General features: G+C 38.5%; 1 protein-coding gene across 3 annotated transcripts; it reads right to left on the minus strand.

Annotated features, from left to right (window-relative positions):
• Positions 1-322: 322 nt before the first annotated feature.
• Positions 323-22,075, minus strand: LOC113099113 (WAP four-disulfide core domain protein 3-like). Of its 3 annotated transcripts, XM_026264197.1 has the most exons (10): positions 21,966-22,075; positions 21,598-21,627; positions 21,272-21,418; positions 21,042-21,173; positions 20,800-20,934; positions 7,193-7,324; positions 6,928-7,062; positions 6,681-6,827; positions 670-813; positions 348-562 (listed from the first exon to the last, which is right to left on the minus strand). In XM_026264197.1, the coding sequence occupies exons 1-10, from the start codon at positions 22,057-22,059 to the stop codon at positions 363-365; spliced, it is 1,296 nt and encodes a 431-aa protein (XP_026119982.1). In that variant the 5' UTR covers positions 22,060-22,075; the 3' UTR covers positions 348-362. The 3 variants fall into 3 exon arrangements, with proteins under 3 accessions (XP_026119983.1, XP_026119982.1, XP_026119984.1); XM_026264198.1 differs by lacking the exon at positions 21,042-21,173 and having other exon boundaries at positions 323-562; XM_026264199.1 differs by lacking the exons at positions 20,800-20,934; positions 21,042-21,173; positions 21,272-21,418; positions 21,598-21,627; positions 21,966-22,075 and adding exons at positions 7,423-7,569; positions 7,842-7,871; positions 8,172-8,284.
• Between the last annotated feature and the right edge of the window lie 257 nt (positions 22,076-22,332).

The following is a 22,332-nucleotide window of genomic DNA, read 5'->3' on the forward strand; positions in this document are numbered from 1 at the left end:
CAGACAGAGAGAACAGAGAGAGATGCATGCACGTCCACAGGTGGTTGGGCAACACTTCTGTCTGGCAGGATACTGATCATCATGGGAAGAGTGATCAGCACATATCTGCTTTGAGTCATGGATCAGGTCTCACTGCATGGATACAGATAGCAAGAATTAGTCTGTTCATTTAGATGCATTTAAACTCAAACAGATCACAAAACGCTCAAAGCATGAACAACAAGTTTTACTTTTAGAATGAGCTGTATTTCTTTTGAAAAGCCATGTGCTTGAAATGGTCCTTTAGAGCAACTTCAAGCACTTTGCGATTGAAATCGAAATCAAAAATACCTTTAAATTGAGGTGTGCATGCACGTCCACATTTAGTGCTGCAGCACCAAAATAAAAATAGATCCACACATTAAAATAATATAAATACCTCTATATGGATCCATACACTGACGTCCACATCCATTGCTGCAGCATTTCTGATCATTAGGACAGTCACTGTCATCAAAACAGTAGTTATCCCTCACAACACAAATTCCTATTATGTGGTTCCTAGGACACACTCCTGGCTTTTCTGTTACACAGACACATGCCAGAAACCTCAGTACTAAACACCTTACTGCATTCAAAAAATAAAAAATAAAAAATAAATACAACTACACATTAATATCATATAAGTACCTCTATATGGAGCCATACACTGACTTCCACATCCATAACTGCAGCATTTCAGATCATTAGGGCAGTCACCGTCATTGAAACAGTTATCCTCCCTCACAACACAAATTCCTATTACGTTGTTTCTTGGACACACTCCTGGCTTTTCTGATGTACAAAACATAACAGAAAAACAATAATTATTTAAAAAAAAAAGTTTTTCATTTTACTTAACTCTTCATTTTACTTTTCATTTTTACTTAAGAGCTGTTAAATGGATAAAGTAGGCTACAGAGCATTTGTAAAATTTAAGAGGACAGTAGTGATGGCATACATACCTGATGGTAACAACACTTTATCCAAATCAGCGGCTCCTAAAAAAGTAAACAATGCTCATCTTTGTCATTGTGTTTTCCTTACAAGATTTATGATTTAGAAATAAACTTTATCAGGTTATTTAAACTACTCCAACTCTACACTGTATATTTCTATGTTCTGACATGTCCCTAAAGTCATGGGTATGAATGGGTAGCCTACTTATTTACATATTTTCTTTGCGCTGTGTAATGAATTTAAAAGTCCTCACCTGTGAAAGGTCCTTTGGCAAGACACAATAAAACAGCAATCAGCGACCAACACACCCATGCTGCCATCCTCTCAACCTGCGATCTCTCAGTGGAAAAAGCGTTGGATCGGTAGTTCAGGAGGGTTTTGAAGCACTCGCTGAAAATGGGATTTTTAAAGATCCAAGGAGGTCTGACGCAACTCCAACCCTGAAACGCACCTGTCTGTAACCTGATCCTTAATATCCAGATTAAATTTTTTAGGTGTGTGAAATGGGAGTTTAATGAGAGCTATGAGTTGTACTGCCTGACCACCTCAGATTAATTAGTTATGTTTCGGCATTGATAGTGCAATAGTTCTGAGGCTGAAGGGTGTGAACAGCTCCAAGTAGGCATGTTGTCATCTAAAAAAAAAAAGAATCACAGTTATTACAACAAGGCATCAGTGCAGTATTTGATTATAGGAAAAGTTTCCCCATTAATTATCTTTAAGCATGTAAGCCTTTATGCATCTATAATTGGTGAATTCTTTTTTTTTTTTGTAAATGTGGTTTATAACATTTGTTTTTGGCACACAATGTAGAGCATGGAACTGAAGAGAAGCAGACCGAAGTGTAAATGAAATGATAAAGCACACAGGCAGTACGTTTCAATTAGCCATTCTAAAACTATTCAATATGATTCTTAGTGTAGATTACTTTCCTGACTTCTGGAATCAAGGCTTAACAAAAACGGAGATAAATTGGATCCTAACAACTACAGAGGCATCTGTGTGAACAGCAACCTGGGAAAGTTATTCTGTAGCATAATAAATGCTCTACTATTAGACTTCTTCCATTAGACATCACCACACAAAAATCAGCACCAAACATACAAGGTATCTTTCCCAAGAGCGTGGAATGAGACAGGACCGCTGCCTAAGCACTACACTTAACATTCACATCAATGAACTGGGGAGCAGTCTGGAGCGATCACCCTACACCACTCACAGATCAACTGCCTGATGTATGCAGATGATCCGGTTCTGCTGTCTCCCATTCAACATGGTTTACAGCAGAACCTTGACATGCTACAACAATACTGTCATACCTGGGCCCTGATAGTCAACCTGAAGGAAAACAAAATCTCGAGCTTTCAGAAAAGATGCAGATCCCAAGGATCATAACGCACATTTACATTAGGCACTAACCAGATAACACACACACCCACACCATACTACAACTACCTGGGTTTGAAAAAAAAAAAGAAACACACCACACGTACACAGGAAACTTTATTCATGCTGAGAGATAAAGCACACAGGGCCTTCTATGCCATAAAATGGCAATGTGCTATAGAAATCCCTATTAGAATTTGGATGAAAATATTAGAATCAGTAATTGAGCCCATTGCCCATGGTAGTGAGGTGTGGGGTCCACTGACAAATCCAAATCAAGATTTCACTAAATGGGAGAAACATACAATTGACACCCTGCATGCAGAACTCAAAAAGGGCTATTCAATTTTAAAAACATCTGAAACTCAGTGACCCCCAATCATATCATTATAAAGCCCTTCAATACCAAGTTAAGAGCAAAGAAAGCAAGGCCCTCCTTCAGCTGATCCAGAGCTTCAGTGCTGATGCTTCACTAACATCTCCTGATGCTCTGAAACACAACATCGGAAACAGTCAGACCACTGCACAAATAGATACAATGCTATTTGGTCCTAAAGAGAGAGTACAGTGTAGCAGACAAGGAACTGAGAAGCACACTGACCACATACAGACTCAGCGGACACAAGCTGATGATAGAGACGGGCAGACACAGAAAAACATGGCTGCCACTGGAGCAGAGATTGTGTTCACACTGTGATCTGAATCAGAGCTGCACCTAACAGACTGGCTGTTTTCTTATATTATATGTACATATATGAATATGCAATAAAACCCTCATATTCATCTGGAAGAAGGAGGCGGGAACTTCCTCCTTTGATGATGTTTTTCTTACCTTTCTGGACATGGACAGTATACCGTACACACAGTTTCAATGGAGGGACTGAGAGCTCTCGGACTAAATCTAAAATATCTTACACTGTGTTCCAAAGATAAACGGAGGTCTTACGGGTTTGGAACAACATGAGGGTAAGTTATTAATGACATAAATTTGCTATCTGGGTGAACTAACCCTTTAAACTGACAGTCACCACTGATGAGCTACTACTAAATTTTGTAGAAACGTCATTTTCTGTAAACGGAAGGTATCACTTTTGCTACATGGAATTCAAAATCTTTGAAGCTCAATATCTGAAAATGACTCAGAATGTAGATAGAACCTTGTAATTCTAATGTGGTGAAATGTCTTTGAGATGTCTGGCAGAAGAGCAAACACTCTAAAAGATGCATCTTCCAGATTTCAAATACGTTTCTGTGATGTACAGTATTGTTCAAAATAATAGCAGTACAATGTGACTAACCAGAATAATCAAGGTTTTTCGTATATTTTTTTATTGCTACGTGGCAAACAAGTTACCAGTAGGTTCAGTAGATTCTCAGAAAACAAATGAGACCCAGCATTCATGATATGCACGCTCTTAAGGCTGTGCAATTGGGCAATTAGTTGAATTAGTTGAAAGGGGTGTGTTCAAAAAAATAGCAGTGTGGCATTCAATCACTGAGGTCATCAATTTTGTGAAGAAACAGGTGTGAATCAGGTGGCCCCTATTTAAGGATGAAGCCAACACTTGTTGAACATGCATTTGAAAGCTGAGGAAAATGGGTCGTTCAAGACATTGTTCAGAAGAACAGCGTACTTTGATTAAAAAGTTTAGAGAGGGGAAAACCTATAAAGAGGTGCAAAAAATGATAGGCTGTTCAGCTAAAATGATCTCCAATGCCTTAAAATGGAGAGCAAAACCAGAGAGACGTGGAAGAAAACGGAAGACAACCATCAAAATGGATAGAAGAATAACCAGAATGGCAAAGGCTCAGCCAATGATCACCTCCAGGATGATCAAAGACAGTCTGGAGTTACCTGTAAGTACTGTGACAGTTAGAAGACGTCTGTGTGAAGCTAATCTATTTTCAAGAATCCCCCGCAAAGTCCCTCTGTTAAAAAAAAGGCATGTGCAGAAGAGGTTACAATTTGCCAAAGAACACATCAACTGGCCTAAAGAGAAATGGAGGAACATTTTGTGGACTGATGAGAGTAAAATTGTTCTTTTTGGGTCCAAGGGCCACAGGCAGTTTGTGAGACGACCCCCAAACTCTGAATTCAAACCACAGTACACAGTGAAGACAGTGAAGCATGGAGGTGCAAGCATCATGATATGGGCATGTTTCTCCTACTATGGTGTTGGGCCTATTTATCGCATACCAGGGATCATGGATCAGTTTGCATATGTTAAAATACTTGAAGAGGTCATGTTGCCCTATGTTGAAGAGGACATGCCCTTGAAATGGTTGTTTCAACAAGACAATGACCCAAAACACACTAGTAAACGGGCAAAGTCTTGGTTCCAAACCAACAAAATTAATGTTATGGAGTGGCCAGCCCAATCTCCAGACCTTAATCCAATTGAGAACTTGTGGGGTGATATCAAAAATGCTGTTTCTGAAGCAAAACCAAGAAATGTGAATGAATTGTGGAATGTTGTTAAAGAATCATGGAGTGGAATAACAGCTGAGAGGTGCCACAAGTTGGTTGACTCCATGCCACACAGATGTCAAGCAGTTTTAAAAAACTGTGGTCATACAACTAAATATTAGTTTAGTGATTCACAGGATTGCTAAATCCCAGAAAAAAAAAAATGTTTGTACAAAATAGTTTTGAGTTTGTACAGTCAAAGGTAGACACTGCTATTTTTTTGAACACACCCCTTTCAACTAATTGCCCAATTGCACAGCCTTAAGAGCGTGCATATCATGAATGCTGGGTCTTGTTTGTTTTCTGACAATCTACTGAACCTACTGGTAACTTGTTTGCCACGTAGCAATAAAAAATATACTAAAAACCTTGATTATTCTGGTTAGTCACATTGTACTGCTATTATTTTGAACAATACTGTATGTGTGCTGTCTTGCATATGCACCACTGACACTTTTAACTGTTTTCGCCATGATCGGTTTGAATCATAAAGCCATGTTTCTACAAAACACTATCAGAATTGCATCCCTTAACAGTTTTGCATGTTCAATTATCACCCAGCCTTCAGTGTATCAGATTCTCTTTTTTTTTTTTTTGAGACAGTTATAAACAATAGTAGGGCAATAAAGTAGAATTTATTAGGGATTAAAAGGTTTCCAAGATGGGAAAAAAAGAACACAACTGATAATCTTTTGTCACAGACTTGTTCAGCATTGTAAGAATTTTTACCAAAGTGAATTCTCTGGTTTCAGCGGAGCATGAAAGTTTTGCAACATAACAATTATTTTTCCACCACCAGGTCCCTAAGAGGCTCCATACAAACCTCACTGACTGTCCGTCGAAAATATAAAGTTCAATTTATTTATATAGCACATTTAAAAACAACCACGGTTGACCAAAGTGCTTAACAATGTCTAGAAAAAAAGAAAGAAAGAAAGAAAAAACGCCAAATACAATGATTTAATCTGATTTTGATAAAGACAATTTAAACAGATTTCATGAGGCAATCAAATGGGAGGAGTAGGAAGGAAGTGTGTGTGTGTGTGTGTGTGTGTGTCTTTTCTGGTGCTTCAGTCTGCTTTTAGTCAGAGGGTGCAGGGTTTATCTATTACCTCTTTTGTCAGGTGCCTACTACTTGCTTAAGTAGGTTTTCACAAAAACAGTTTTATACAATGATAAACTTGACATTATAATCTTTAAAATCAAATTTGAAGAAGATGAATCAAACATACCAAGTACTATATAAAATAATAATAATAATAATAATCAAATCTGGAGTATTTAGAGGCATATTGACTATGCTATTAAACCAGTGTTTAATAAACCACACATTATGGATACCCTGCATTCTTGGTTTAATTTCTGGTATTTGTATTTCACCACAACAACATTCAATACACACACGTCTCACTAAGCTAAAAGATTGAATACATTTAAAAAATCAAGAACAGCAAAGAGAAAAAAAACAACACCCGAGGACTTTTCCCCCAATAGTTAAACTGGCATGGTCTGCTGCATGCACAGGTGGTTGGGCAACACTTCTGTCTGGCAGGTTACTGATCATCATGGAAGAGTAACCAGCACACATTTGGTTTGAGTCATGGATCAGGCCTCGCTGCATGGAAACATATTTAGTTTGTTCAGTCAGATGGATTCAAACTCAAACGCATTACAACACACAAACCATAAACAAGTTTTACTTTTAGAGTATTTCAAATAGTATCAATCATTCTGAAAAGCCATACATCTGAAATGGTGTTATGAGCCAAATTCGGTTACTTTGCAATTGAAAATGATACAACTCAAAAACGGTGTATGTTGGAGACACAAGCATCAGTAGAACAAATACCTGGAAGGGTAAATGGAGGTTTACATTCACGTCCACATCTTGTGCTGCAGCACTTCTCATTGACCGGACAGTCAATGTCATCGACACACTCAAACACATGACACAATCCTACTCCAGGTCCTCTCCTGGGACACACTCCTGGTTTAACTGTTATACAAACACATGAGAGAAAGCAGATCACTGAATACTGAATGACTCAATCACTGTAATGGGCAGAAAAGCTGACCAATTCATTAGTATAACGTACCTTTAGATGGATCCATACACTGATGTCCACATCCATTGCTGCAGCATTTCTGATCATTCAGACAGTCATCGTCTAGGGAACACAACTCCTTACACGGTCCAAATCTTTGGATTTTTGGACACACTCCAGGCTTTTCTGTTATACAAAAACACGATAAAGAAAGCAGATCACTGAATGTTTCATTGGATTTAAATATATATATATATATATATATATATATATATATATATAAAATCAATTCACACCATTATAGCAATATGAATACCTTTATATGGAGGCACACACCGATGTCCACATTTATTGCTGCAGCATTTCTGATCATCAGGACATTGACCGTCTTGGAAACATAACTCAAGACAATCATCAAGATAAATTTTTGGACACACTCCTGGCTTTTCTGTAATATAAACATGATTGAGAAAACAGATCAGCGCCTCGCTCGATTTAAAAATATGAACTAATTTAATTCACATTAATATAACAATATATAAATACCTATATATGGAGGCATACACTGTCGTCCACATCCATTGCTGCAGCATTTCTCATCATCCGGACAGTAACGGTCATGGAAACACAGCTTCAAACATGGTCTGTCCACTGCTCCATCAAGACTGAATAAAGGACATACTCCTGGCTTTGCTAATATACAAAAAAAAAAAAAAAAGTATATTATCTTCTCAATTCTCAAATCTCTTCAAAATGTTGTGTTGCTGGTGGTTCTGTGCAGTTATTTGTGAAAGATAACAGCAATCAAAGTCTTGAGGTTTTGATGCCAGAAGATAGACTTCATTAAAGACAATGAGATCGAGAGACTCTACAGAGAATACTGAGTCTGTGTCTGCACACTCTTTTTATACAGTTTTCCTCAAAGAGTGTTAAATCATATTTCACACACAGTTGTTATCGCTTACCTTGTATTTGCTGTGCCACTAGTTTGCTTCCTGAAAAAGCAGAAGGAAGAGGCTCCATCACATATTTTGTCTAATTTCCAAACAAGATGTGCAGCTTTACCATAATAAGTGTCTGCACATTTCATTCTCATGCAGGCCCCTATACATTCTTATGTAGAATAACTTACTGTTTGTAGTTATATCCACATTTATTGTACATGATTAACATGGACACTTAAAAAATCTTCTACACTATTTAGCACCTTAGCCACTCCAAAGCCCACATATAATCCTTGAAATGTTCTCATAATCTTAGTTTAGTTGGGTTTCTTAAAAGTTAAGAAATCTCACCTGTGACATTTTCTTCAGCATCTGTTGTGCTCAAGAATACAAAGAGACACAACAAAACAGCAATCAACGAGCAGCACACTCGAGTGTTCATCATCTCGACGATCGACTGGAAAACATGCTGAATCGGAAGGTCGGGAGGGTTTTTAAAGCGGTCAGATGCAACTCCACCTCTGAAACTCGCCTGCCTGTAGGCAAGTAGCGTAATCTTGAAGACCCTGAGTAACTTGTTCAGGTTTGTTCAGGCCATATCGTAAATACCCTGATTACTAGATACCAACCTGTAAAACTGGTCATGGTCTTCCGGATTTACCTTTGGGCTTGACTGGGCTGAATCCCATGTTTTTAACCTGTTTATGTTTGTTTATGTTATGTTATGTTATGTTTGCTTGATATGTTCAGTTATATGCCGGTCAAAAATTATTAGCCGCATTTTACTGCACACACAAAAGTTAAATGAGCCAGTCGGGCAATCAGCGTTATTTTTAGGGTTTTGATCTCTCGACTGAGAGAACACATGCTGTTTATTTTATTAAAATATCACAACTAAACTTTGACTAGGCTAGACAGGTTGCATATTAATTTAACTAAAACCTCAAAGCATATTTGAATTTTTGTGTGGTTTGTTTTACTCCATAATGATGTTCTTATTTAGGGCATCTGTAGTGTATGGGTAGGACCCAAACCTAACCTCAAACCCAGGGGCTACAACTTATACCTGGCCACCCCAGATTCATTAGTTGAAATGTTTAGGCAAAATGTGTGATAGTGTGATAGGTCCGAATCCGAATCCAAGGATATGAACAGCTCCAAGTAAAACATCATGTGTAGTCATCTTGAAATCACAGTGACTATGACTACGACATGCCGTGAATGCAGCTTGTAATTATGGGTTTGGCGGACTGGACTTCTGGAATCAATTCAGTAGGCTCAATTTACTTTTGGTCCATATCAAGGTTTTTACAGTGGTGTTTATGACACTTTATATTGATGAGGATATAGTTTAATCCATATAGTTTTTGCTGATTGAATTTGTATGTGCAGTGTTTTTTTTTTTCTGCTTTGCATATTGAAAAGTTTGACTGTAGAAGGTTTTCTAAAAAATATCCAGTATGTTATTTGAAATTTATCTGCATATTATCCTTTTGAAACAAGTTGGTCTTGTGGAGCCAGGTCATGAATTGAAAATAGGCCCCTTCTCCAGCCCTGTTTCTAAGTATAAGGTATTTTCCTGATAAAATAACCTATAGAAGGTCAAAATTCCTAAAAAAAATGGAATTTTTTCAATATTTTATTTTTTTTTATTTTCATAATTTGCTGTTATACTCCATATAACTCCATATACAAGCCAGAAAGTAAGCCTTCTAATGCTGCACAAAAACTAAAAAAGCCAATGTTGCTATTAATCTTTGACATGCCCAAGACTGTTATAAAAAGTAAAAAAAAAAAATCCAGCCACAATTACTTTTATATTGAAAATAAGTCATTTTGTGTGTTTTTTTCCCCAAAATTAGTGACATAATTTATGAACTTGGCAATTAAAGAGTTAAAATCTTGGATTTTTTTAATAAACATTTGGTAGTTTTGATCAGGACGTTGATTAACAGATTTATGCAAATAAATGTTTGAAAAAATATAAATCTGACACATTTTTACAGAAGTTTAAATGAGTGGATGTTTTCATCCCGAACATAACGAAAGGGTTGTGAATTTGAACAATGCACAAGGGTTAACCCACCCCCCCCCCCCCCAAATAAATTTTTTTTTTTTTATTTGTCCATTTTAAAATGTGTTTTTTGAGTGTTTTTGTATGAAAGGGTTTTCTTTGACGATAAATACTGATCTCTAAACATCTAAATGGCCAGTGTCCAGAGTCTAGAACCAACCAGTTCCACCACATCTGCCTGGATGCTTCTTGAAATCCTGAAGACCTTGATTAGCTGGTTTAGGTGTGTCTAATTAGGGTCAGAGCAAAATACTGCAGGTGGCCCTCCAGGAACTGAACCTCTGTACCTCTGCACTAAAGTATTTTCTCTTTATACCTTTTGTATTTTTCTGAGTTTTAAACAGGTAGTGTAAAGTCCAAAACACACTGCACGATTTTAGCAATCTTATAAAAACACTGCATGTCACTCTATACAACATGGATCTAATAAACTTGGCTACAACGTGTGGAGACTGTATGATGAGAACATCTACCCTGTGTTCCATTCAGAAGGGCTCATCCCTATGCCCTGATCCCTTCAAAGAGTTTACCCTCCAGAGTGAGAGCTTCAAAGGGTTGACGAGTGTAGGGGACCAAACAACTGTGTCTTGAAGTGCCCTTCTGCGTCATCATCATAAACCCACACATAGACACCACCATCATAAAAAGAATCTGCGCAAAGGATCATGGGAGCCCAAAGTGTCCATCATTTGTACCCTTCAAAATGCTTCATTCTGAAGGGAAATTTGAAGTGGCCAGCTTTGAGCACTTTGGTTTGGAACAATCATTCAATATGGTGGCCATGTTTGTTTTCACTCCGAAGTGCCCTTCAGATGGCAATATATCCTGCTCGTAGCACACTGCTACTGATCCGTACAATATGATGCATGTTACTAAAGAAGAATAAAATGTCATCAGCATGTGCTAGTTGTAAACAAAAAGCATGATAAATCACACTTAAGCAGTTGTATTTTTTTGTTTGATGAAGCAAACACTGATCTCCATGATGGTGGCATAATTTTAACCAATAAAACATCAGCATCTGATCCTCTGTAACGCCCAATAACAGCAGGTGTTCATCACCAATGCACAATCATCATTTAATTAGTCTCTTAATTATCTCATTGACTTTAACTCTTTGAGGACTTGGGATTTGAGTTGAGACTCGTTTGTGACTTGGAAGGAATGACTTGTTTCCTCCTCTGGTGAAATCAGCTGCTGAGTTCATGGGTGGAGCAAAAATGTGGCAGGACTTTTACTTTCTGACCCCTGGACTCTCCACCTCTGCTGAGAACCATACTCTGCCCGGCCAGAACGGGGCTACTAACAACAGACGGACCCCGTCCCGGCGCACTCTCGCCAGAACTCCCGGGAGCAGAGCGATAGGGGGAAATGCGTACAGACGAAGCCTCGGCCAGGTCTGTACCATAGCGTCCAGTCCCAGAGGAGCTGGATGAACTAGAGAGAACCAAAGGGGGCATTGTGACGTCTCTTGAGATGCAAATAGGTCTACATGAGCCCTGCCAAATACTCTCCATATCTGCTTCACTACTTCTGGGTGAAGTCTCCATTTCCCGGGCCTCGGCCCCTGCCTCGACAGTATGTCTGCTCCCATATTTTGTTTCCCAGAAATATATACTGCTCTTAATGAGAGGAGTTTGCTCTGGGACCACACCAGGATCTGGTGCGCCAGCTTGTACAAAGGGCGCAAACGCAGACCTCCCTGGTGGTTGATATAAGAGACCACCGATGTGTTGTCGGTGTGCACCAACACATGGTGGCCCCTTAGGTCTGGGAGGAAGTGCTTCAGTGCACGATAAACTGCTAGCATTTCTAGACAATTGATATGCCATGTTAGATGGCAATCACTTCACAGACCACGGGCAGGGTGGCCACTCATGACTGCACCCCAGCCGGTGAGAGATGCATCCTTCGCTAGTGTTACACGGCGACAAGGAGCTCCCAACACCGGGCCCTGTTTCAAGAAACAAGGTTTCTTCCACATGTCTAAGGCATGGAGGCAGCGCCGCGTGACCTTGATAGTGCGAAGTAGATTGCCCCTCAGGGAAAATCCCTTGGTCTTGAGCCACCACTGTAGGGGTCTCATGTACAGCAGGCCAAGAGGTATCACGTTGGACGCAGCTGCCATCAGACCCAACAATCTCTGAAATTGTTTGACAGTGAGTGACTGGCCTTCTTTGACTCTCTCGACTGAGATGCGGATCGACTCGATACGAGCAGGGGACAATCGTGCCTGCATCGCGGTCGAATCCCATACTACGCCTAGATAGGTGGTTCTCTGAACCGGAGAAAGCACACTCTTCTTGGCATTCAGTCTCAAACCCAGCTCCCCCATATGTGCGAGGACGACATCTTGATGCCCAACTGCAACCTGCTCTGACTGAGCTAAGATCAACCAATCGTCGATATAGTTGAGAATGCGGATGCCCTGCATGCGCAGGGGGACCAGAGCTGCGTCTTCACATTTTGTGAACGTGCGGGGGGAGAGTGCAAGGCCAAAGGCAAGTACTCGATATTGGTAAGCTTCGCCCCTGAAAGCGAACCTCAGAAACTTCCTGTGTTGTGGAAGGATGGATATGTGGAAATATGCGTCTTTGAGATCTATTGTGACAAACCAGTCCTCGGACCTGATCTGAGCTACAACATGCTTGATTGTGAGCATTCTGAATTTTAGTCTCATAACTGAACGATTTAAGACCCTCAAGTCTATAATCGGACGCAACCCCCCATCCTTCTTTGGAACTATGAAATACCGGCTGTAAAATCCTGACTCCCTGTCCTGAGGAGGGACCACCTCGATGGCCTCCTTCTATAATAGGGTTTTCACTTCCTGTTCCATAACCCGACCCTGCCTGAGGCCGACTATCGTCTGAACGACCCCGTTGAATACTGGCGACACGGAGCCGAACTGAATACGGTAGCCTTTTTCTACTGTGTGCAGGACCCATCGAGATACATTTGGCAGTAGTTTCCACGCTGCTAAATAATCTACTAAGGGAATCAGTCTCTTGAGACTGATCTCTGGTGTAAGAGGCCCCCGCAGGAGCGGCGAGCGTCTCAGCCCCGCTACGCGCACGGGCGGAAGATACTGAGAGTTAGGGCTGGGCGATATATCTAACGATATGATCATGCGCATCTAATCAGTAAAGCTGCTTCCGTGATCACCGCTAAAATCTCCATCACCTGCTTATAATTGGAGTGGCATTTAATAGACAGAGCCGTAGATCGCTGACAAGCCACGCCATATCGCGTTCATTATCGCAGATGAATCGCCTTCGATAATGAACGCGATATGGCGTGGCTTGTCAGCGATCTACGGCTCTGTCTATCAGAGGTGGGACTTTCAAGTCACTAGCAAGTCTTCAAGTAATATTCAAGTCCTCAAAGGGTTAAAGTTAATGAGATAATTAAGTGACTAATTAAATGATGATTTTGCATTAATGATGAATATCTGCTGTTAACAATCAACATCACTGAAGTAAAGAGAAACACGAGAACTACAACTGAATTTAGCCACAGCCTTCAACTGAAAAAAAAAGTAAAAGAAAAAAAACTATGCCACCATAATTGTGGTCAAGGTTTGCTTTAAGTAGTGTCTTGACCCTTTTACTAATTCAAACCAATTTGATTCAAAACAATTGCAATATTGTTTTCGCAACAAACATGTATGCATTGCTGAATCAAACCTTACAGTAATAGATGATCTTATGCATGTTCTGCTTATAACTCATGATGACTGAACATCATGAAATTGTGTTTATCTTTGATAGTAGACTGACACTCAGCTATTACTGAACTGAAGTTAAAAAAAAAAAAAATCACAATGTTTCAATGATGAAAGACACAAAAGGTGACAGGTTTTTAGACAAACACACTTATCACACGATCCTCAACAGTGGTGACAATTTTTCATACTGCAGTGCATGACGGGAGTTTTTACTAAGGTTTTACCCAGCATGCAACATTTTGTTGATTGTCACCACTGTTGAGAGTCATATGCTGGTTCTTGATGTCTGTGTGTGTCTACAATTTTTTTTTTTTTTTTACTTCAGTTCAGTAATAGCTGAGTGTCAGTCTACTATCAAAGATAAACACAATTTCATGATGTTCAGTCATCATGAGTTAGAAGCAGAAAAAGCATAAGATCATCTGTTACTGCATGGTTCAACTCAGCAATGCATACATGTTTGTTGCGAAAACAATATTGCAATTGTTTTGAATCAAATTGGTTTGAATTAGTAAAAGGGTCAAGACACTACTTAAAGCAAACCTTGACCACAATTATGGTGGCATAGTGTTTTTTTTTTTTCTTTTACTTTTTTTTTCAGTTGAAGGCTGTGGCTAAATTCAGTTGTAGTTCTTGTGTTTCTCTTTACTTCAGTGATGTTGATTGTTAACAGCAGATGCTCATCACTAATGCACAATCATCATTTAATTAGTCACTTAATTATCTCATTAACTTTAACCCTTTGAGGACTTGGATATGACTTGAAGACTTGCTTGTGACTTTAAAGTCCCAACTCTGATAGACAGAGCAGTAGATAGCTGACAAGCCACGCCATATCGCGTTCATTATCGAAGGCGATTCATCAACGCGATATGGCGTGGCTTGTCAGCGATCTACGGCTCTGTCTATTAAATGCCACTCCAATTATAAGCAGGTGATGGAGATTTTAGCGGTGAACACGGAAGCAGCTTTACTGATTAGATGCGCTGCGCATGATCATATCGTTAGATATATCGCCCAGCCCTACTAATAACACAACACCTACTTCATCAGAGATTAGACTCCTTATGGATCAATAATTGTGAATAATAATGAATAATTATCATCACCGATATAAAGTATAACAACCTACACCTAAGTACAAATTAACACCTGATGGCATTTCTTCTGGGCTTTTGAGTTACAACAATTGTGTTTTAGAAACACACGGTTATAACAGCCAGAGAAAAGACTAACACAGAAATCAAGGGTCAAGAGCCCAACTAAAGCAAACACTGATCTCTAACATGGTTACTTCAAATTAAACAATAAATCAACATCTAAACCTTAGTTCATTCTCAATAATATCTTCTGTAGACGTCTGACAGAAATAAAGTCAGTCTGGTTATTAATAAGTGGAGCTGGTGATGCTGTTTGTGGGGTTGTTTAATCAGATCTTGAGAGATTTCATGTATTTTATTTCAGTTGATTTCATCTAAGTCTGTGTCTGAAGTAGGGCTGCATGATTAATCGCATGCGATTGTCATGCGTGTCTTTGTCAGTAAAGCCGGTTCTGTGATTAGCAGTAAATGTCCACCACCTGGTTTCAAATGGAGCGGCACTTCCCAGCTAGAATTTTCTTTGTTCTAAAATGTTCTAAGAACATTCCCATGGATTGTTCTAACAATGTTTTTAGCGGGTAGTTTTATTTTTGTTCCCAGAACGTTCTCTCAAAAGATAGGATAACGTTCTCTAAAAACATTCTACAAATGTTTATCAATAACATTATTAGAACATTATTCCATAACATTCTAATTAAGATTTAAGTGGATGTTTAGATGTGGATGTTGATGTCTGTTTAAAAGTAATAGCTTGGTTTGATGTCACCATAATGCTGGTAAGTGTTGGCTTTAGTTGTGCAATTTGACACTTGACTTGACGGTGTTGCTTTTTAGCTGCTGTCATCTTTATTGTGGCTAAAACAGCAAACGAATATGTGGTTCAATGGTGCTGTTTGCTTGCTGATGACTGATATGTCTGATTACTTGTATTCACTAGTGATGTGTCGTTCGTGAACGAATCGTTCTTTTTGAACAAATCTTTAAGGTGAACGAATCGTTCTCGTTCACGCTATACGCTGAGTCATATTTCTCGTTCAGTGAAGTTCCTCCCTCCGCAGCAGCGCGGCGCTATAAGCAGCGCACGCGCAGCTCGGTGAACCGGGTAACAAGCATTTCATCCTGTCAAAGAATTACTCAACCTCGAGCCAATAGCCTTCGAGTATCTTTATTGTGGCTAAAACAGCAAACAAATATGTGGTTCAATGGTGCTGTTTGCTTGCTGATGATTGATATGTCTGATTACTTGTTTTCACCCAAGCTACTGTGTGGTGTTAGTTAAGTATTATTTATTAAAGTGATTCAATGGTCAACAGCCTGACACCCAGTTGAATTTAAAACAGATAATTTCAAAGATTCAAAAAAATTTGTCACACAAACATCAAGATTCAGTGTATGAATCTCAACAATGGTGACATGCTTTATGCTGCAATGTATTCTGGGTACATCATGCAAAACTCATCCGTAGCACCCAGAATGCATTGCGGCATGAAGCATGTCACCATTGTTGAGATTCTTACACTAATTCTTAAGGTCTCTGTATGTCTAAGCATCCTAAGGTTTGAAGTGATTCTAAAACAATGTAGTTTAAAAAGATCAGATAAAAATAAAATGACATAAATTGTCAGGACCCTGTGTATTGCAACACATCTGCTATAGTCACTAATGTCAAATTAATAGCGTAGAACAGACTCCTGGTAAAATCAGTTCATCAGATTGTTACATTAAGACATCTTTAATATCAGCCAGTAACCAACATTATCTAACCACATCTTTTTCTCAATGTTTTTGCTGTAACAGATATAATTACAGCAGCTAAATGAACGCTAACACTGAAAAGACTCATACTTCCTAAGTACTGATCAGCATAATGGTGACATCAAACTAAACTATAATTTTCAATAAACCATCAACATCTCTGTTAATCTCAATAAGAACTTTTTTACATTTATGACAGAAATAAATCTTGTTTATAATAAGTGAAGATTGTCATGTTTTTGGAGTATTTACGCTAGAGTTTGACACCAAACAGAGATTGGGTTTTCACTTTCAACCAACATCTGACTTCTGAGCAATGTCAGTCCACATCTAGTGTGATGGGAAGCCGTAATTCACTGACAAGCTGTGCAATATCACGTTCATAATCGCAGATTAATCGCATGCGGTTATGAACGCGATATTGCGTAGCTTGTCAACGATCTACGGCTCTGTATATTAGGTGCGGCTCCATTTGAAAGCAGCTGATGGACATTTACCGCTAATCACAGAACCATCTTTACTGATGAGACACGCATGACAATCGCATGCGATTAATCGTGCAGCCCTAGTCTGAAGTCAGCTGATGGTCGTGGGGCTGGTGGACGTACGTTAGTGACCATTGAAAGTGATACTGTTCAACCCTTTTAGAGCATCGGTAGGGTTTTATGTGTGTTTGGAGTGATTCAGCTGGGGGAGTGGCAATATTTGTGTAGTTGATGTTTATTTGATCTGATATTTATTTGATGTAACATTTTGTATATTTTGTTTTTCTTAGGATTTCCAGTTCTTTGCCACTGCTGTCTTTTCTCCCCCTTGTTTTCCCTTTTTGGGATATGTAAACCTTTTATTTTGTTTGGTTGGTTGGTTAAGGTCTGTTTATTAATGTTATTTTATATTGTGACATGTCTAGTAAGGTTGGGTATTGCTACTGTTTTTAGTCCGCACCAGGGCTAGTATGGTCAGTTTTCTGAGCATGAGTTTTACTCTGAGAACCAACTATTTATTTATTTGTCTTTTGTTTTAGTGGATCACTGAGGGGTGCTGGTAGGATCGCGGGTGTGGCCTCTTTGGTGGATACTCTCCTGTGGTGCTGCATGTACACTGTGTTGTGCACATTTATTTCTGTGTGTGTGTGTGTGTTTTCTTTATTTAGGCACGAGTACTGGTGAATGTCACAGGGGTGATAGTGTGGGCTCACGCCAACAGTCGGTCCTCCTCAAGTGTCCGCTAGTTTTTTTTTTTTTTCTTTTGGTTGGTTTTTGTTTCTTGAAGTTGGTGTTCTCTATTTTAACATTATAAGTGTGATTATCAAGTCCAAGTGTGATTGCCCTGACTAAAAATTCAGGCCCATAATTGGGTGTGTCATTTTTTTGTTTTTTTTTAATATCATGTCTTGTCAATAAATTGTGGATTTTGTTATATTTGAGAAACACGTCTCTGTTCCTACTGTTGACAATGTACACAATGAACCTGTGTCTATAATTTAACTTAACTCTCCCTGAGAGAGATTCAGGGTGGCGTAGTCAGGCTATGTTGATTGGGCATTGTAATTTCCCATAGAATTTCTATTGCCCTCTCACGCTACATATGTTTGAAGAGAATATAGCTATACAACAGCGAGACAGTATGAAGAAACATTAATGTGACTAATTGCCCGAGCGGTATATGAGATGAACTCTTACTCTGTGTGATAGACAGTAGACAGGCTAAGTGAAAAAGTGGCGTTTTTAGGGCTGCCCACACAAAAATAGCAAGCTAATTTTTTAACCCACTAACAAAAAATATGAAAAATCTATTTTAAACGAAACTAACATTAAGCTAGATTTTTCTTTTTTTTTTTGTTGTTAGTGGGTTAAAAAATTTGCTTCTGAAAATAGTTTTTTTTTTTTTTTTGTGACAGTTAAAAATGCAGACAGACAATAATAGGGCTACTACACAAGCAAATACCTACTCATTCTCAGTCATGTTTGGGATAAAGTCGAATTTATTAGGGATTAAAAGGTTTTCAAGATGGAGGGGTGGCACAACTGATAATCTTTTGTCAGACACTTACACAATTATGCAATTTGTTCACCATTTCTCAGAAGTAAATACTCTGGTTTCAGTTGAGCGTGAAAGTTTTGCAATATAACAATTATTTTTCCACCACCAGGTCCCTTAGAGGCTCCCCACCTAGAAATGTTTAATGTTCTGGGAACGTTTTCAGCGACTAGTTTTATTTGAGTTCCCAGAATGTTCTGCTAAAAGTTAGGATAACATTCTCGAAAAACATTGTAAAAATGTCTATTGATAGCATTATAACAACATTATTCTCTAACATTCTAATAAAGCTTCACATCACACTAGATGTGAACTTACATTGCTCAGAAGTCAAAATGTTGGTTGAAAGTGAAAACCCAACCTCTGTTTGGTGTCAAACTCTAGTAAATAACTCCAAAAACAGTATTACCAACTGCACTTATTATAAACAAGATTTATTTCTGTCATAAGTGTAAAAAAGTTCTTATTGAGATTAACAGAGGTGTTGATGGTTTATTGAAAATAATAGTTTAGTTTGACGTCACCATTATGGTGATCAGTACTTAGGTGACTCTTTTTCAGTGTATCTGTTCATTTAACCACTATAACTATATTTGTTATAGCAAAAACAGTGCGAGAAAACTGTTGTCAGGTGATGTTGGTTGCTTGCTGATATTAAAACTTTTTTCATGAAGTGATCTGTTCAATTGGTTTGATCTGGAGTAGAATCTATGCTATTAATATAACATTAGAGACTATAGCAGATGCAGTACATAAGATTCTACAAATGCATATCATATTTTGTCTGTTCTTTCTAAACGACATTGTTAATGACCTAGAGACTGCTTAGACACACAGAGACCTCAATAATTAGTGTATGAATCTCAACAATGTTGACAAGCTTCATGCCGCAATGCATTCTGTGTGCCACAGATGAGTTGTGCATGATGTACCCAGAATACATTGCAGCATGAAGCATGTCGCCATTGTTGAGATACATACTCTAAATTTTGATGTTTGTGTGACAATTATTTATTTTATTTTTAAATGCTTGAAATAATCTGCTTTAAATTCAGCTGGGTCTCAGGCACTTGAGACATTAGGCTGTTTTAATAAATAATATGCACTCTAGAATATATTGGGAGAAACAGGCTACGAGACCGCATATGTGTTGCATTAATCAATAGCAAGCAACCGGAGTTGATAAAGATATTTTAAACAGATTTCATGAGGCAATCAAATGTCAAATGGGAGAAGGAGCAAGGAAGTGTGTGTGTGTGTGTCTTTACTGGTGCTTCAGTCTGCTTTTAGTCAGAGGGTGCAGGGTTTATCTATTACCTTTTTTGTCAGTTGCCTACTACTTGCTCAGGTAAAAATAGTAAACCTGACATTTTAATCTTTAAAATCATATTTGAAGAAAATGAGTCAAAAGTATTAAGTACTATATTAATATAAAAAAAAAAAATAATCAAATCTGGAGTATTTAGAGGCATGTTAACTATGCTATTAAACCAGTGTTTAATAAACCACACATTATGGTTACCCTGTAATCTTGGTTTAATTTCTGGTATTTGTATTTCACCACAACAACATTCAATACACACACGTCTCACTAAGCTAAAAGATTGAATACATTTAAAAGATCAAGAACAGCAAAGAGAAAAAAAACAACACCCGAGGACTTTTCCCCCAATAGTTAAACTGGCATGGTCTGCTGCATGCACAGGTGGTTGGGCAACACTTCTGTCTGGCAGGATACTGATCATCATGGAAGAGTTACCAGCACACATTTGGTTTGAGTCATGGATCAGGCCTCACTGCATGAAAACAGATAGTCAGATTTAGTTTGTTCAGTCAGATGGATTCAAACTCAAACGCATTACAACACACAAACAAGTTTTACTTTTAGAGTATTTCAAATAGTATCAATCATTCTGAAAAGCCATACATCTGAAAAGGTGATATGAGCCAAATTCAGTTACTTTGCAATTGAAAATGATACAACTCAAAAACATCATCAGTAGAACAAATACCTGGAGTGGGAAATGGATGGGGAAATGGAAGGGGAAATGGAGGTTTACATTCACGTCCACATCTTGTGCTGCAGCACTTCTCATTGACCGGACAGTCAATGTCATCAACACAGTCAAACACATGACACAATCCTACTCCAGGTCCTCTCCTGGGACACACTCCTGGTTTAACTGTTATACAAACACATGAGAGAAAGCAGATCACTGAATACTGAATGACTCAATCACTGTAATGGGGAGAAAAGCTGACCAATTCATTAGTATAACGTACCTTTAGATGGATCCATACACTGATGTCCACATCCATTGCTGCAGCATTTCTGATCATTCAGACAGTCATCGTCTAGGGAACACAACTCCTTACACGGTCCAAATATTTGGATTTTTGGACACACTCCAGGCTTTTCTGTTATACAAACACACGATAAAGAAAGCAGATCACTGAATGTTTCATTGCATTTAAAAGTATTTAAAAAAATAATTCAATTCACACCATTATAGCAATATGAATACCTTTATATGGAGGCACACACCGATGTCCACATTTATTGCTGCAGCATTTCTGATCATCCGGACATTGACCGTCTTGGGAACATAACTCAAGACAATCTTTAAGATTCATTTTTGGACACACTCCTGGCTTTTCTGTTATATAAACATGATTGAGAAAGCAGATCAGCGCCTCACTCGATTTAAAAATATGAACTAATTTAATTCACATTAATATAACAATATATAAATACCTTTATATGGAGGCATACACTGTCGTCCACATCCACTGCTGCAGCATTTCTGATCATCCGGACAGTTTCGGTCATGGAAACACAGCTTCAAACATGGTTTGTCCACTGCTCCATCAGGACTGAATAAAGGACATACTCCTGGCTTTGCTGATATACAAAAAATAAATAAAGTATATTATCTTCTCAATTCTCAGATCTCTTCAAAATTGTGTGCTTTAATGATCGAGAGACTCTACAGAATATTGAGTCTGTGTCTGCACACTCTTTTATACAGTTTTCCTCAAAGAGTGTTAAATCATATTTCACACACAGTTGTTATCGCTTACCTTGTATTTGCTGTGCCACTAGTTTGCTTCCTGAAAAAGCAGAAGGAAGAGGCTCCATCACATATTTTGTCTAATTTCCAAACAAGATGTGCAGCTTTACCATAATAAGTGTCTGCACATTTCATTCTCATGCAGGCCCCTATTCATTCTTATGTAGGCAACTATACACACAGGTGAATACATTATAATAGTAGAATAACTTACTGTATAGCTATATTCAAATTTATTGTACATGAATAAATTATACTTTAAAAATCTTCTACACTATTTTGCACCTTAGCCACTCCAAAGCCCACATATAATCTTTGAAATGTTCTCATAATCTTAGTTTAGTTGGGTTTACATTTTAAAAGTTAAGAAAATCTCACCTGTGACATTTTCTTCAGCATCTGTTGTGCTCAAGAATACAAAGAGACACAACAAAACAGCAATCAACGAGCAGCACACTCGAGTGTTCATCATCTCGACGAACGACTGGAAAATGTGCTGAATCGGATGGTCAGGAGGGTTTTTAAAGCGGTCAGATGCAACTCCACCTCTGAAACTCGCCTGCCTGTAGGCAAGTAGCGTAATCTTGAAGACCCTGAGTAACTTGTTCAGGTTTGTTCAGGCCATATCATAATTATCCTGATTACTAGATACCAACCTGTAAAACTGGTCATGGCCTTCCAGATTTAGCTTTGGGCTTGACTGGGCTGAAACCCATGTTTTTAACCTGTTTATGTTTGTTTATGT

This window comes from Carassius auratus, unplaced genomic scaffold (assembly GCF_003368295.1).
Source record: "Carassius auratus strain Wakin unplaced genomic scaffold, ASM336829v1 scaf_tig00216865, whole genome shotgun sequence".
Taxonomy (NCBI): domain Eukaryota; kingdom Metazoa; phylum Chordata; class Actinopteri; order Cypriniformes; family Cyprinidae; genus Carassius; species Carassius auratus.

Excerpts from the sequence above, each read along its gene's own strand:
- LOC113099113 (XM_026264197.1), bottom strand. The coding sequence starts at position 22,059 with ATGATGAACACTCGAGTGTGCTGCTCGTTGATTGCTGTTTTGTTGTGT. Across the intron at positions 6,828-6,927 it reads GTGTATGGATCCATCTAAAG|TTAAACCAGGAGTGTGTCCC; the intron begins GTACGTTATACT and ends TTTGTATAACAG. Across the intron at positions 814-6,680 it reads ACCTCCATTTACCCTTCCAG|AAAAGCCAGGAGTGTGTCCA; the intron begins GTATTTGTTCTA and ends TTTGTACATCAG.